General features: G+C 51.4%; 1 protein-coding gene across 3 annotated transcripts in view; it reads left to right on the forward strand.

Moving 5' to 3' along the window:
• RNLS (renalase, FAD dependent amine oxidase) overlaps positions 1-12,087 on the forward strand; it is a 53,504-nt gene extending 41,417 nt beyond the window's left edge. Inside the window, exons 5-7 of one of the 3 annotated variants that reach the window (XM_032116730.1) lie at positions 1,074-1,247; positions 8,688-8,863; positions 11,804-12,087. In XM_032116730.1, coding sequence (XP_031972621.1) covers positions 1,074-1,247; positions 8,688-8,863; positions 11,804-12,001 — 548 coding nt within the window. In that variant the 3' untranslated portion in view covers positions 12,002-12,087. The remainder of the gene's footprint in view (positions 1-1,073; positions 1,248-8,687; positions 8,864-11,803) is intronic. The other 2 variants (XM_032116732.1, XM_032116731.1) reach the window with 2 other exon arrangements.
• The last annotated feature ends 4,092 nt before the right edge of the window (positions 12,088-16,179 follow it).

Genomic DNA, 16,179 nt, shown 5'->3' on the forward strand with positions numbered 1-16,179 from the left:
ATTTGGGGCGGAATCCGACTGGTGTGCTGGGCATTAGGTCAGGCTGGTGGGGGAGAGCAGCCAGGAGGCTCAGCTGGGAGAGCTGTCAGGACACAATCCTGTGCCGTGAGCTTTGGGATGGCCTTGCTGGGGCACTGTGCTCCCTTTGGCCTGACCCACTGTGGGATGAGCTGTTCCTTTCTTCACGCAGCATCAGCTGAACTGCTGTCTCTGCGTGTCCTGCTCTGGCTCAGAGAGGCCTTGGACATCCTTTCAGTCATGGGAAGAGGGATGTGGAACTGAACTCCACAATTAGCCAAGCTGTTGGATTTCTCTGTGGTATGAAATTAAATAGTATTCGAATGCACGCGGTGGGGCTAATGCTGCTTTGTGCAGCTTTCTGTGAAGATTATGAAATCGCAGCAAAAAGCAGATCTTACTGTAATTAGAAGATAGAAGAGTTAATCATAGGGAGGAATTAGGATTCATACTTGCTCTGAAATTTTCTAAACTGCTTTAAAATACCTTCAGCTGAAGGAGCTGAACTTCGCTACGAACCTTTTGTGTGCTGAAGTGCAGAGTTTTCTTCATTCGTTTGAATTGCAGCACAGAAGTCACAGGGCTCTTTTCCCCAGAGGTTCAAGAGTCTCTGAGTTCATTTTGTTGATATGTGAAGTCATTTTGGTGTTTGTCGAGCCATACAATCATTTACTTGATGTCCTTGAGGCAACCCAAGCATTTTATCGCTATTTATTCGCCCTCTGAGAAAAGATTTGAAAAAAAAAAGTCACTGAAGTCATCAAAGTTTCGAGTCAGAGGCAACTAGGGAAGGGTTGGGAGCAGCTGGGGGAGGGTTGTGTGTGAGGGACACACTCTGCATAATGCACCATTAAAACTTCATGAAGAGGTGTCCCAGAAAAAAAATACTACAAAGCACTAAGCTTAATATTAAATTCTTAGTTTTAGCAGTCTGGTCATTTTCAGGAAGGATTAATCAGCTTAACTGCAGCATTCCCATATTTGATGTTCTGAGAGGAGAGGGATTGTCTGATTTTCTTTTCCTTTTTTTTTTTTTTTTTTTAATATTTTCACAGTAATTAATGAAAGCCAAAAGCAGCAACTGGAATCTGTGAGCTACTCATCCCGCTACGCCCTGGGACTGTTTTATGAGGCGGGGACAGGGATTGCTGTCCCCTGGGCTGCTCAGTACATCACCGATAATCCCTGCATACGCTTCATCTCCATCGATAACAAGAAGCGCAATATAGGTCAGTGCTCCCATTATTCCCCTTACACACAGCCACAATGGAGGGTGTAGATCATGAGAAATGCTGTTTAATTGAGTGTTGCTATTCTGAACAGAGCGAGTATTTAGCTCCAAGCCGCAGCGGATGGCGTTTCATGTCACGTTTGGCCTGTAGTGAAGCACACAGTGAGAGCGGGCCGGCCCTCGGAGGATCAGCCCCCAGCACATGGCTTGTGTTACTGTGGTTATGAAGCCCGTGTCGGGGGATTGGAGACATCAAAATGTTGCTATTCCAAGAAAGAGCCGGGGTTCCTTTGTTTAAACACCGATCCATGCACATGCCAGCTTGTCTCCCGCCACCCGTTACTCTGCAGCTCCTGCTCTTTCCACCAGGCTTGGAAGGAGGAATGAGTTGGGTAATTGGGGCTGCTCAGCCCGATCCAGAGTTAGCCAGGGTGCTTTTATGCTCAGGGAGAGGCCCTGAAATGGCTGCACGTGCTCGCTGAGGCTTGGAGAATATCCCCCAAGACAGACCCTTCTCCTCCCTTTCTGGAAGATGCCAGTTGAGGAAGCGTGTGTTTATTAACTGAGTTTCATGTGCGGCAGTGTGCTGGCATAGACCAGCTCAAGAAAAAACACTTGCAGACCAGTCAGAGTCACAGAATCCAGGGTGGTTTGGCTTGCAAGGGACCTTAAAGACCCGAAGTTCCACCCCCTGCCATGGGCAGGGACACCTTCCACCTGTCCAGCCTGGCCTTGGACACTGCCGGGGATCCAGGGGCAGCCCCAGCTGCTCTGGGCACCCTGTGCCAGGGCCTGCCCACCCTCCCAGGGAACAATTCCTTCCCCATATCCCATCCAGCCCTGCCCTCTGGCACTGGGAAGCCATTCCCTGTGTCCTGTCCCTCCATGCCTTGTCCCCAGTCCCTCTGCAGCTCTCCTGGAGCCCCTTTAGGCCCTGGAAGGTGCTCTGAGCTCTCTCCAGGGCCATCCCTTCTCTGGGCGAACACTGCCAGCTCAGCCTTTCCTTGTAGGAGAGGTTCTCCATCCTTCTGTGCGAGCACAAATTCCTTGTTTTCCCTATGAATTTAGCCTGTTGATCTGAAAAGAGTGAAAAGAAAACAGAAGAATGGCTGGACTGGCCAAAATAAGGATGTATCCACCCTGATGTGCTTTCTCCGGCAGGGACTTATGGTGAATATGTTAAAAAACGAGCATAAGGAAAGCCAAATATGAGTGATCTTTTTTCTCTGGCATTCTCTCCTTGTTGCTGACAGTGTTCAGCTGGAGTTTTTCTTGCATCTGAGATTCTGTTGCCATTGTTGTGTTCAACAAAAAGTACCTGGTAGCTAATAGCACCTACTGATATTATCCTTACCAGTGTCGTGGAGAAGTTCACCCATCCTTTCCCAAATTCACCCACCCTTTCCCCACCTCTTTGCACATGTGGTCTCAAGGCCCCAGCACCAAGAACAACAAATATGGAACTTCAGTGGTATTACCAAACAGCTTTGCTGTCTCTGGATGCGGTTGAACCAAGTACAAAGCACACTATTTGGGGCACATTGTTAACAAATGCATAGAAAGCACCAGAACATCGGTGTTGACACATACCTTTCTCACTGAAATTTCCTTTGAATTGGGGGAGAGTTCTGTTTGTATGAGCAAATTTTTCCAAGAAGAACAAATTGTGTGTGTCTCTTCTAGGAGGCAGCCTTTAGACAGCACAGGCAAGGGAGGCTGAGGGTTGAAATTTATTTACATGAGAAGTCCTGCAACCAAAACACATGAATAAAAAGTTCCTTTATGCTTGTTTCAGCACATATGCAAGTATTTTTTATCTGCTTTTTTTCTCTCCGTGCTTCTGACTGCCCTCCAGAACATTTCAGTGGGAGGCACAGCAGCACCTCACTGTCCCTTTTATGTCCACTCCGCTCACCGATCTTCCCGTTCTTCCGTTCCTCAACCTTGGTCATTTGGATCCATCTGAAGAAGAGGGTGGTGACAACCAAAAAGTAAATGTTTGGAGAAAGCAGAACTGCTGAGATCTTCCAGGACAGTCATCATTCCCCAAAAGCCGTCCCTTTGTCCGGTTGTTTCTTCACCTGATGCGTCCACAGTTAATGGAGGCTTCTCTCACCCTCACTGCCACCTCAAACAGTCGCTTTTTAATAAGCAGCATTGAACAATAGAGAGCCAGAGGAAAGCTGGTGGTGATCCCCTGCAGGGGGGGTTGGAACTGGATGATCTTCAACCCATTTTATGATTCTGTGATGCTGTGAGCTTTCTGCTGAGGGACTCACATATGTGTACGTAACACCTCCCTAAAGCAGGTAGTCCGGCCCTCAAAGACCAAAAGGGAAAGTGTGGCCCTCTCTGTGGAAGCCCAGACTGTCCTTGTCACTTGTCTGAGATGTGGCAGTCCCTGCTTTCACTCAGTAAAGCAGAGACTTCCCACTCACGTGCGTTTCACATTTCCCCGGTGGAACACAAACCAGCCTTGCTGTTAAAGGGGGGTGGGTTTGATGAAGCAGCTCCTCTGATGCCACCAATTCCTGGTGTGTAATCAGGAGCCTCCAGGAGGGAAGGCTTTTTCCACCAGCTGAGGATCCCAGCTGCTGTTGGTAGAATCCCATCCCTGCCTGCAGGGGTGACGTTACGTAAGGAAGAGCCCACGAGAAGCGTGTGCTGAATTCCCCGTGTGGTGCGCATGAATATTAAACACTTTGTGGGATTGGCTGCCTCAAACACCCCATCCATATTTATACCGGCTCGGGGGGACAGTGGGAATTCTCCAGTATAAATTATTTCTGGAATACCGCAGTCTTTGCATCTCCCTGCGTTCCAGGAGGACTAAAGATAGATGACACATAAAAGTGGAAGTGGTTCCTTTCTTTCGCTCCAGGATTGCGGGGTTATGTAATTTAAAGGGAAGATCCGCCTTACAGGGCTTTAGCATCCGTGTAATCCTCGAGTATCCTCTTTAATTTTAAAATATAGATTCCTTTCCTTCCTGAAGTAAGAATTTTTAGGAAGATGGAGGAGTTAAAGAAGTGTTTAAGTTTTTGCCTCGCTACGCAGCCAGTTGTGCTGTAATCCCCTGCCAGCCCTGCCTGCCTTTCAGAAAAATAATCAGAAACTGTTGGTAGGGCTAATGAAATGCTGGGTTTCTGAATATAAAAAAGTCAGTGCCATTCTTTCCATGACTCCTCCCAAATGTGCTTTGTCAGACAGAGTAGATTTTATTCCAGGGAGAATATGGGACCTTAGGGACCACGGGAATTTCTGAGGATAGCTGGGGAAGCTCACTGACCATCCTTCCGAACAGCAGTGTGGCATTTTGAAAGTGAACCTCCATCTCTTCTTGCTTTCTAGGTGTAGCAAAGTTGATCACTGCTCTTTTTTAAACTTTTAGGTAGGGTTTTATGAGGCCTGCACATTGACTTCTCTTTTGCCGTGTGTGATGCCTCCCGGGGAGCAGGGATGCAGCTCCAGCCTGTCCGGAGGTGTCCAGCTTTTCTGCTGCCCTCCACACTGACCCAGCAGCATTTCCTTCTGCCAGGGTTTGTTTGGTGTGGCAGAAGCCCTTTCCCCTCCCCTCCTGCTACCCAAGACCAGAATGGGGTTCAAATACCAAAACACATCTTCCCTGGGAGATCAAAAATTCCTGAGGGTCAGGAAACAACCGCATCTCGGTTTCTGTCGGGATGTGTTATGGCTCCAGGTTTTGGGCAGCAACGTGAGAAAAACACTCCATGCTGTTCCCCTGAAAGGAGGAGAACATTTCTGTGGGAGATGCGTGCCTTTCACATCCATAGACAGTTCTCTGCTGGAGACTAGGTTGTAACCCTTGGCACTCCTGAGCGCTCCAGCAGTCGCAGCAAACGATCTGCCCTTGAAGCTGGCCCCACTTTTGAGCAGGAGGTTGGGCTAGAGACCTCCAGAGGTTCCTCCCTCCCCCTCTGAGTTCTGTGACTCTGAGGCAGACAGTGTTCTGGTGAGGATTCACTGAACACACTGATAAACGAACTGGGAAGTGAATCTAAGCAAGCCCCTTGGCAGTTCTTCAAGCCCTGTCCACTTTTGCTGCCCAGCAAGTTTTAATGTTAGCACAGCTGAACCAGTAACAATCTTCCATCCTCTCTGTGCATGTTTTGTGGGTGCATCTGTGGAGCTTGCAAATTGAACTGCAGGTTGTGGCTGCTTGCTTTTATGCCTTTATGAAAGTAGATCTCCCTCTCTCGAGGGTCGGTGGGTCTGTGGGGTCTGCAGAGTCTGTGAGCCACAGATGTGCTCCACAGTGGCCCTCAGACATGATTTTCTCTCCTAGAATATTATTGTTTGGGCAAATCCAGGTGCCTTTTGCTTTCTTGGGGATAGCAGGAGTTATAGCTGCTTCTCCCTGTCTTTGCCAAGACTCCTCTGGCAGTCAAAGAGCAGGTGGGTCCTTCTTAGGGTACCCCATTAATAGAGTCCCAAGAGCACTGTGTTCTGTCCCTGTCCTGGCACCCTGAAATCCCTCTTACCTGCCAATTCCTCCCTTTCCACAGTTCCTTTTCTAACTTGTCACGTTCCCAGAACACGATGGATACCATCCTGACCATTCCCAAATGGACCCTGTGGCTTTCAGGCTCTGGTGGTGTTCTCTCTGCTAAGGGAACTTTAGGCCTCCGTGGATCCCAGGGATCACACCTCCTCTCTAAAATTCCTTTTGCATTTAGGGACTCTGGACCCTGACCTTGGCATAGATTCACCACAGAAAAGTGGATTTTGTGTTTTGCAGGAAGAAGGTTTAGGTGGGCGGGTGCTCCCCCGCGAGCTTTCTCCGAGAACACGTCTTGTTTCACTGTTTTAATCATCATTTCGTATGGTTTATTTCATCGTCATTGCTCTGTCTCCCTCCTTCCCCAAGACTGATGGTAAGGAGGATGTGGCCACCACAGGAGCTGACTTTACACCCTTAGTGCCACCTGAGAACCTGCCAGGGCAGGAGAAGATCCCTGTGGGAGGACTTGGCACCACAGGCTGTTCATGTTGTCACTGCCTGGAGCAATTCACCCACGAGCCTTTTCATGGCCCTGTGACAGTGACAGCAGCTGGACCAGGACACCACAGCTCTGCACTGAAGGTGTCACTCAAAGCTCAGAGCCACCTTCCTGACACCTGCGAGCCCCTGTGCTGGGGGAGTGGCCTTGGGCTCTGTTCTCTGTGCTCTTGTCCAGGGCACCTTTTATTAGCCCCATCCTTTTTCTGGAGGAGAGTACTCCCAACAGGCTTAACCCTGTGTGAATTCTCACTGTCAGCAGTCTGTCCTTCCCTTTTTCCACACAGCCTGTGTGGTTCCTCCAGCTGGGAATTGATGACGAATGTTGAGACAGTCCCAAAACGTTCAGAAGCTGATGGCTCCTGCCTTCTGCTCACAATCCAGAAACCTTTCCCCTCATTCCCAGGTTCTAGGTCAAGATGCAGTTTTCCACCACTCAGGGCCCTGTCCCAGGGGTGCTCTGCTCACACAGGAAGGGGCTGTATCCTCATGTCCAGCTGGGATTTTCTCCCGTTGCAGTTGTGCCCAGTTTGTCCTGTTGCTTTGAGCTTCCGAGAAGAGCCTGCCTCTGCCATCTCCGTCACCTTTCCTTTGGGATGTGCAGGATGCAGTTAGAGCCTCACTTTTCAATCCCCCACTTAATTCTGCATATATTCAATCTCCTGTCTTTGCAATTCCTCCGTTTCCCGGATCTGTGTGTGTGGTTGCAGACCTGCTCAGAGGGGAGGACACTCCTCAGGGCGCTGATCAGACTGATGGTCCCAAGCTGGCTGCTCCATAGGCCACAGGGTCCTCCCAGCTGTGCATGCCAGCGAAGAGAAGAGAGGTTTGAAAGGAGGTGGGCGTTGGCTGGAATCGTTGGTGAAATTGTGGGTGGGATCACTGGCTGTAACAAGACCCAGCAAGCAGTAAATACTTATTTTATTAAAATGCTTCGGCATCTTTTAATGAGCCCTTTCGTCAAGTTTATGCGGAAGAATTTGCCAAAATACCACGTGCACTGTAATAAATCCCAGTTAACCTCATAGGCTTCCCCACTTGGTCTTCTGTCCCTCACAGTGTCTGTGGAGAGACAACAGAATACCTGGTTTCTGCCCCAAAAAGGGGAAGGAAAATCTGAGTAGCGTTGGTGATGCTTTTCCAGACATCTGGAAAAGCCGATGCCCACTGAGATATGTCCTGTGGTAGCTGTGAAACCAGGAAACATCTTCCCACCCTTTTTGCCACATTTTCACAGTTTTCAAGAGCAAGGGTTGGCTGAGCTGGCCCACCCAAGAAAGAGACTCAGAGAGGGGATCCTTCCGTAGGAATTTAAAGCTGTGGCTTTCACGCTTGCAGATCTGGCACTGCTGCACCTCTGAAGTGGTCAGACCAGGACAGAAAGCTCGCCAGAGAAAGACATTTTGGTTGCCTTTGGAAAGCTGGAATGTGCCATCTTCCCAGAGGGCATCTCCAGCTTGAGGAGCTGGAGAGAAGGAGTTTATCAAGCTTGGTGCCTGGCAGCCAGAATGGTCAGAACGTGTTCAGCCGCCTCTTTCTTTGTGGGTGCCTCGGTCATAAAGTGCTCGTTCGCCGAAGCGCAAATCTTTGTCCAGGAATGCGCTAATCCAAGCGAAGGTTTAACCAGGAAAGGCTTTCTGCTCCCCAAGGAGGGAGTTGCTGGGTAAGGGAGTGAGGGGGAATCACTTCACTGAACAGCCAGCTCAGCTGAAATGCAGCATAACCCAGGTCGTGTCCTTGCTCCGTCCTGCTCGTCGGAGTGGGAATGACTCACACGAGGATCTGCTGGGTCCTCATCCTGCCTTGGCACGGGGAAGTCCCTGAGCCCAAAAATCCCCTAATCCAGGCAAATTCTCTGGCTGCTGGTTGTTAGGCCACGTCTGTAAGGTGACAAGCCAACAAGCCAGCGGGGACAGGAGTCACCTGCTGCAGAGAACCTGCAGCCAGCCCCAAATGGAACAAAGCCTGGCCCTGTCCAAGTCTGCTGGGATCAACATCAGCACCTGAGCTATGATTGCATGTTCAAAAGATGAGAACAAACTTTTGCGATAGGACAAGGGGTGATGGTTTTAAACCGAGGGAGGGTCGATTTAGATTAGATAAAAATCCTAATTTTTTTACAATGAGGCTGGGGAGGCCCTGGCACAGGGTGCCCAGAGAAGCTGGGGCTGCCCCTGGATCCCTGGCAGTGCCCAAGGCCAGGTTGTTGCAGAGATTGTCCTCCTTGACTTGTGTTCCTGTTGTGAACAACCTGTGTTGTTACTCCTTGTGCTTTTTCTTCCCATCTGGAAGAACAGGGGGGTACCACAGATATTTTTGTCCTTACTCACTCCTAGGCTGGAGGCACAATTGTCAGCACGTGGGGAAGGCAGGCATTAATGAGCAATCCTTCAAAAGCTGCTCTCTCCTTTCTCTCAGAGTCTCCTGAAGCTGGGCCCTTGGTTGTGGTGCACACGACTGTGACCTTTGGAAGCGAGCACCTGGACTCAGACCCTGCAGAGGTGCAGCAGATAATTCTCAGTCACCTGCAGAGGATTGTGCCCTCCCTGCCTAAACCAAGCAGCATCAAGTGCCAGAAGTGGAGATACTCCCAGGTACTCCCTGGTGGGACCAGTCAGCTGGGAGGGCCTGCTGGGGCTGTGCTCTCCATCCTCAGGGAGCAGGAGGGAAGGGGATGGTTGCTCAATACCTGTAACACATTGCTCCACACAGCTGTGAGCAGGATCCAGGGCTGGCCAACAAAAGCCAGGTCATTTTTAGCCATTTTTTAACATCGTGGGCCTGGCTCAGCAGTGAGTTATGCAGCTCTCCTGGTAAGCAGGGGTAGGAGCAGCGTGCAGGAAGGAAGTAAATCCCACGTAATTCGGTGGGATTTTTGCTGGGATTTAAAAAACATGACTCAATCCATCCCTCTGCATCCAGAAGTATGTGGTATTACTAGCAGAATTCCCACCCTACCACAGAAGAGCAGGAGTACAGATGTACTAATTGTTATTATTTGATTTGGCCCAGCTCAATTTAACAGAATGTTAGTGAGAAGTATGCTAAAGTAAACTACCTAAGAGCAATAATAGCAAAATGTGTATATTTTGCAGTCCTCTTCTAAAAATCTGAGGAAATTGTTGGTGATTTCCTAAAATTTGGAGTGTATGTCCACGTTTACCCAAAGCCTCTCAAGTTGAATTACATCGGTGAATTTGAATGTGGAGGTTGATGCAAAATACTTACTTTTAAAGCAGTCCCCTAAAAATTTTTCCTTTTTTGAAGTTGCTGGGGATGGCTGTTGTGGAGTCTGCTCATACCCCTTGATCTGCATGCAATTGGGGAACCTGGCCTCGTTAGCACAGAGCTCATTTTCCTGCGAGTAAAGTATTGGTGGATTGCACAAGCGACCTTAGCACGGGTATTAATAGTTATACAAAACACATCAAAGTCGTGGTGTGTTCTCTGAGTTCCTCTTTATCGGTTCAGGGGGATATTTTTTGGGGGGAAAAGCAGGTGTCACTGTTAAGGTTCCCTGGTTGTGACATGTGGTCTCTTCTCCTGCCTTACCTGCTGAGAACTGCCGGTGATCACGGGAGCTGCAGGGAGGAGCGGGGAGAGGAGTCGGATCCAGCTCTGGAAGGGGTTCCCAAATCCCATCCAGCTCCTGCTTCTGTTGCTGCTGCCAGCCAGGGCTCTGACTCCAGCAGCTGCTGGTGCCACAGGAGGAATTATCACCAGCCTGTAATTTGGTGGATGAATGTCAATGTGTCATAGGTTGCAAATAAGTCCCTGTAGGTCAGACCCGTTATCTCAATGAAGAGATCTCTAATGCCACCCTATAAAGTAATCACTGCCTAAATTAAATATCTGGGCAGAGCTCCCTCTTTCTCCTAAAGCTCTCTTTACTTTCAATTATAATAAGCTGTTGCCACAGAGGCCGAGAGAGCTGATAAGATGGGTGCATCTTTCCCCTGCCTCTTTTAGATGGGATTTATCCTACTTGTTAATTAAATCCGGCTGTAACATCCTTCACATGGCCAAACACAATCCTGGGATTAAAATGCAGACATTACAATTATCCGTGGCAGATGAGGGATTAGGACTTCCAGAACTCTACTGACACTGCTTAGCAGCACAGCTGCAGTTCTGGATCCCCTTGCTCTAATTATGGTGAAGGCACCATTAGCATTCAGAGCCAACAGCTTCCCAACCCACCGTGTGTCTTTGGCAGAGCCACTTTACAGGGAATTACTGAGGCTGGAAAACACCTCCAAGATCATCAAGTCCAACCTTTGACCAGGTACCAGGAGGGGTAGGAGCTGCTTGGTAGAGCCAGCATCAAATAAACACTGGGTAGCCAAGAGGGAAGGAAGTGCAGAAAGCCTTTTTCTGCCAAATCTTTCTGCATTCTTCATACTCTGATCGATCTGTGAGAAAAATTCAGGAATAAATTAAGTACTGACTTAAAACTGGTCTGAGGGAGGGGCTCTGTCTGGATTTGCCACACCTGGATAGACTCTTCTGTTAAGCTGAATAAAGGATGAGGGCTTGCAGGTGGTTGTTTCAGCTAATTTCCTCTTTGCAGAGATGCTAACACCCAGTAACAGAAGGTGCAGCCAGCAGCATGAATGTGGGTGCTTTGCAGCTCATCCACCTTTGGCAGTGGCACAGAAGGGCTTGGCAGTGGCCAGCTGAGGGGACATTTGAATCAGTGGAAAAATCCCCTGGATTTAGCAAGATTCCTTGGAAGCTGACGGTCCCACCAGGGGATACAGCAGTGGTTTACTGGGTGGAAATCCAAGAAATGAGCAGTTGTACTCTTCTGTGTCAGGCTTTAGCAGGTTGGACAGCAGCAGGAATTTCTGCGTGGAAAGGGTGCTCAGGCCTTGGCAGGGGCTGCCCAGGGAGCTTTGGAGTGCCCATGCCTGGAGGTGTCCAAGGAAGGGCTGGAGGTGGCACTCAGTGCTCTGGGCTGGGGACAAGGTGGGCATCGGGCACAGCCTGGACTCCATGGGCTGGGAGGGCTTTTCCAGCCTCAGTCATTCTGGGATTCTGTGATCCCAGAGACAGCAGGTTCCCTTTCCTGTGTTGAACCTGTCTGGGATTTTCCAGGCCCTGCTTCGCTGATGTGAGATCACCCTCACACCTTTCTAGATCTCTACACCAGGTCAGACAATTCAGTTCTGCTGAGACAGGCTGAGAATAAAACAGAACAGGCTGTGAAGTTTCTAAACTTTCACACACAGTGAAGTTTTACTCCGATTATTTAACTCCCAGAAATAAGTGTTTTACTGTGGTACTTTGATGGTTAATGTTTGGATCTGCCTTTTGGGATGGGAGGCCGGGCTGGACGGGGTTGGAGCTGCCTGAGATAGTGGCAGGTGGCCCTGCTGATGGCAGGGGGTGGAACAAGATGATTTTTAAGGTTCCTTCCAACCCACACGGTTCCGTGGTTCTGTGATGTGCTTCTCAGGAACACAGATCTTTCTGGTGTGAGATTCAGGTAAATGAAATACTCTTCCCACTCCCTTTCTGTCTGTCATTTTCAGGTTACCAGAGCTGTACCCAATTGCCCAGGACAGATGATTCTTCACACTCAGCCTCTCCTGATCTGTGGGGGAGATGGATTCACGCGTTCCAACTTCGACGGCTGCATAGAGTCTGCCATGAGCCTTGCAGAGGCTGTGAAGCCTCACTTACAGCAATTTCAGAGTCAGGCTGCTAAACCTCCTCTAGATTTGTTATGAATGTTGCTGTGATGGATTGAATTTAACATCAACATCATCTTGCAAAAAAAACAAATAAAGGAAGATGTATCGGTGGGCTGGAATAATTATTGGGATGGAATTACATTGAATTTTCCAGGATCTGTGCTGGGAGAGGTTACTTTGATTGAAGTAAGGCTTTCCCTGGCTCTGGGCAGAGGCACGGAGCTCCAGCATTTTTGCCAGGTCTCCTGATACTTCTACAGCCCGTGAAAATTATGTCAAGGAGAGGAGCCTGACTTGAAGCAGCATAAAAATCCATGAAGCTGCAGAGTTTATTCTTTGGAAACTCCTTATTTACTCCTTGTCCTAGTGCTGGGACACAGGGAATGGCTTCCCTCTGCCAGAGGGCAGGGAGAGATGGGATATTGGGAAGGAATTGTTCCCTGGGAGGGTGGGCAGGCCCTGGCACAGGGTGCCCAGAGCAGCTGGGGCTGCCCCTGGATCCCTGGCAGTGTCCAAGGCCAGGCTGGAGACTGGGGCTTGGAGCAGCCTGGGACAGTGGGAGGTGTCCCTGCCCATGGCAGGGGTGGCACTGGATGGGCTCAGAGATTACTCAGAAATCCTTTATTTATTCTAAATTTGATTTTAACTTGCCCTTCCTCTTAAATCACGTGTCACAAGTCTAGTACCTCTGTACCACGGCACTAAAAATAACAAAATGTAGCAGACAGAATTTAAAGCATTAGAGGAGTACAGTTCAGCCTCTGTTTTTCTGATTTTACCCCTGCATTTCACCCAGCTCTGACATCCTGTATCGCAGCACTGACCACTGTGATTTACTGCTGCCTTTGACCATTTCCAGCAGAGTATTTTAAGTGACACTAAGAATTTAAGATTTGTTAATTTTAAAAGTAGGCAGAAAACTGGGTGTGAGGTGTCTTTGGCTCAACACTGTGTTGCTCCTCTCAAATGGTCGTTCTCTGAAGAGCTGGGATGCTCTTCCAGGGGCTTTGCATCAGCAGCAGCCTCTGGTACCACAAGTGACAGATGAGTGGAGATGCTCTGTCCTTTCAGCAGTCTCTCAGCTTTGGTCACTCTGACGCCTCACAGTACCTGTTCATAAGCAAAGCACAGGCTCAGAGATATTTTTTGAGTCATGAGATCTTTCAATTTGGAGGTTTTTTGAATCCTGGTGAGTCTCAAATTGCTCCTTCCTCATATCCCAGAGTCCCGGAGGCTGGAAAAGCCCTCCCAGCCCACGGAGTCCAAGCTGTGCCCGATGCCCACCTTGTCCCCAGCCCAGAGCACTGAGTGCCACCTCCAGCCCTTCCTTGGACACCTCCAGGCATGGGCACTCCAAAGCTCCCTGGGCAGCCCCTGCCAAGGCCTGAGCACCCTTTCCATGGGGAAATTCCTGCTGAAAGTATCACTCCAGTCTATCAAAATGCCTCTGCTCTGTAGCTTCCCTCCAGATTAAGATGGTTTAGATGGAAACTGTTTGGGGGTTTTTTTAAGGTGGAGGGGAAAAGCTGCTGGATGCGTTGCTCTGGATGCGCTCCGGGCAGTGGGAAGGCTGGGAGCAGGGAGATGTGGAATTCCCACACAAGGGGTGACGGGGCTGAGGCTTCAAAGAGGCCACTGTATCCAGAAGGGTGGCAACAGAAGAGACTTGGCTGGTTGATTTTCTGGGATTTTCCCTGATTTTCGATTAACTGGCAGATTGGTCCGTTCCAGCCGCTCTTTCCTCATTCCCAGACAAGGGGGATGGCTGTGTCTGCTCTCCTCCGTGCCACAGGCCACAGCCACTGCCTGAAGTGGAACTGGAGCCTTCCAGCTCCCACACCACCATGTTCTTTGTCTTCCTCACCACAAGGAAAGCCAGGGCTTTGGGTTCTCCAAGCCTTTCAGCTCCCAGCTGTGGTAGCTTCCAGCCAGGGAACATCACTTGGCAGGGCAGGCCCGTGGCATCCTGTGCAGCCACTGCCCTTGCAACAAGATCAGGGAATATGGGAACAAGGTTGTAATGGATGGATCTGCCAGTTAATCAAAAATCACGTCTGTCCAGGGAAAATCCCAGGAAATCAACCAGACAAGTCTCTTCTGTCTCCAGAGACCTGGGCTGTGTTTTTGCACAAGCATATGAAAATAAATTAAGAGATTCATTTAGTTTTGGAGAGTTGGGTTCTTTTTTCAAAATTATTTTTAAAAGGCAGCTGCAGGTGGGAGGTGCTGCCCAGCTGAAAGCACGTGGGGGGTTTCCACAGCACTGAGCTGTGAAGCATCCCTGCAGTGAAAGCCACTGGAGCAAGCCCTGCTCTCCCAGGATTTCCTGGGGATCTCGCTGGCTTTGGATGTGCCAGCATTGCCACGCCTGGCTCTCCTGGTAGGCACGAGGAGGAAGGTGTGGAGGTCTCTGGCCTGACCCTGCTCCCGGCAGGACCAACACCAGAGCTACGACAGGTTCTGGGAAAGCTGGGGCATCCTCACCCTCCCCTGCGACCACGTTTCCTCTGGGTGGAGGGACAGCGTTGTGCTGGAAGCCCCCGACTCAGAGCAGAGGTCTCTGACCAGATCAGGGCGTGACTGGCGGAGGAGTTTCCTCCTTGAGCCCGTGCGAGGAAGAGGAACCCGGCCCTGGGCCACCGAGCCCGTGCAGTCGTGTCGGGGTCACCGGTGCCAGCCCGGCGCCAGGGGCTGTGGCAGCCGTGAGGAGGCTCTGCTGGAACCAGGGGCCCGGGTGCTCCCAGGGCAGGACCAGGGCGCTCTCTGAGCCGCCCAGCGAGCACCTTGAGCCCCTGTGCAGAGATTTGCCGCGAAGCCAGAGCCGGTTCTGCCTCTAATCCAGCCTCTGGCTCAGCCGTGCCGTCCCTAAGCCGCTTTGTGCGGCAGAGGCGAAGCCCCGAAAGCCCGGAGCCTCCTGCTGCCGCTGTGCCCCGCTCCCTGAGCCTTGCTCCCGCCTTCGGGTGGCACCTCCGGGGGCACGGCTGCGGCAGATGCAGCCCCACAGGGCATGGAACAGCCCCTTTGCCGAGGAGGAGGAGCAGGGAGACTGACTGGCTTCCTTTTCGGGAACAGCCAGGAAAATTCCTCCCCTGGAGGTAAATAAATGGGAAGAGGCGAGAAATAACCCCGGCAGTGTAACAGCTCAGCCCCAGTGGAGAGATTTTGTGCTGAGCAAAGGGGGTGCAGGGCAGGTTGCTGTCATCTTGGAGGTTGTGGTGCTGAAGCCCGTGGAGACCCTCGGGAAGCCTCGTGACTCCCGTCGTTTCCCAGTTTTCATCCCATAACAGCCGAGCATCACCAGGGAAAACCCCAGCCGGGTCCTTCTGCGCCGCGCTGTGTGCGGCTGTCCCCGACTGCCCCGAACGCCTGGGCAAGGGGGTTTAGTGCCGGGGGTTCAGCGCAAGCCAGGGCCACACGGGCGAGCAGCCAGCCCGGGCCCGCCCCATCCAGGCCGTGCTGTGGGAAAACGATCCCGTCCCCCCGTGCCGCTGCCACCCGGCCGCCGAGCGGGTCACGGGGACGCTGCGGTCAGCCACAGCTCAGCGCGACACTATCTGCGCTGCACAGGGTTCCTGCCGAGCCGAGCGGCACCTCCTGCCTCACCTGTGCCGGCCCGGAACACCCTTCCTTTCTCAGCGCTATCAGCGCTCGCATCTCCCCTCGGGGCGGTCGCACTCGCCACGTCTGTACAGCGGAGCACGCCCTGCGAGCGCCGAGCGCTGCTTCCCTGGGCTCCTGCGGGCCGTGGCACTGATGGTTTGACCATCCTTTTTCAGCCCGGACCGGGGGGGCAAAGAAAACGGTTAAAAAAGTGTTGGGCTGTCAGCGCTGGAATATAGGTCAGCCTCTGTGCCGGCAGCTGCCTCCCTTGCCCGGAGCGCAGGGAAAGGGGGTGAGCTGGCAGGAGACGAGGGGATCCGCCGCTCTCCTTCGGCCCCTTCTCCGAGCGCAGAAAATCCCGGCTCAGCGCCTCGCAGCCCAGCGAGGCACGGCCGCCGGGGCCGCTCGCAGCGAGCCATCCGCACGTGGCCGGCCCCCGGCACGGAGCGATGGAGCCCCGGGAACACGCCGGGACAAAGGGATGATTGTTCTCGAGCTGCTCGCAGATGTGCTGCTGCGGTAGCCACGGGCTGTGCGCGGAGACTGCTCTGCCCGGGGAGGGCTGGAGCTTTGGGTCTGCTCCAAACCCTTTCTCATCAGCACCCTGCATCCTC

This window comes from Corvus moneduloides, chromosome 8 (assembly GCF_009650955.1).
Source record: "Corvus moneduloides isolate bCorMon1 chromosome 8, bCorMon1.pri, whole genome shotgun sequence".
Taxonomy (NCBI): Eukaryota; Metazoa; Chordata; class Aves; order Passeriformes; family Corvidae; genus Corvus; species Corvus moneduloides.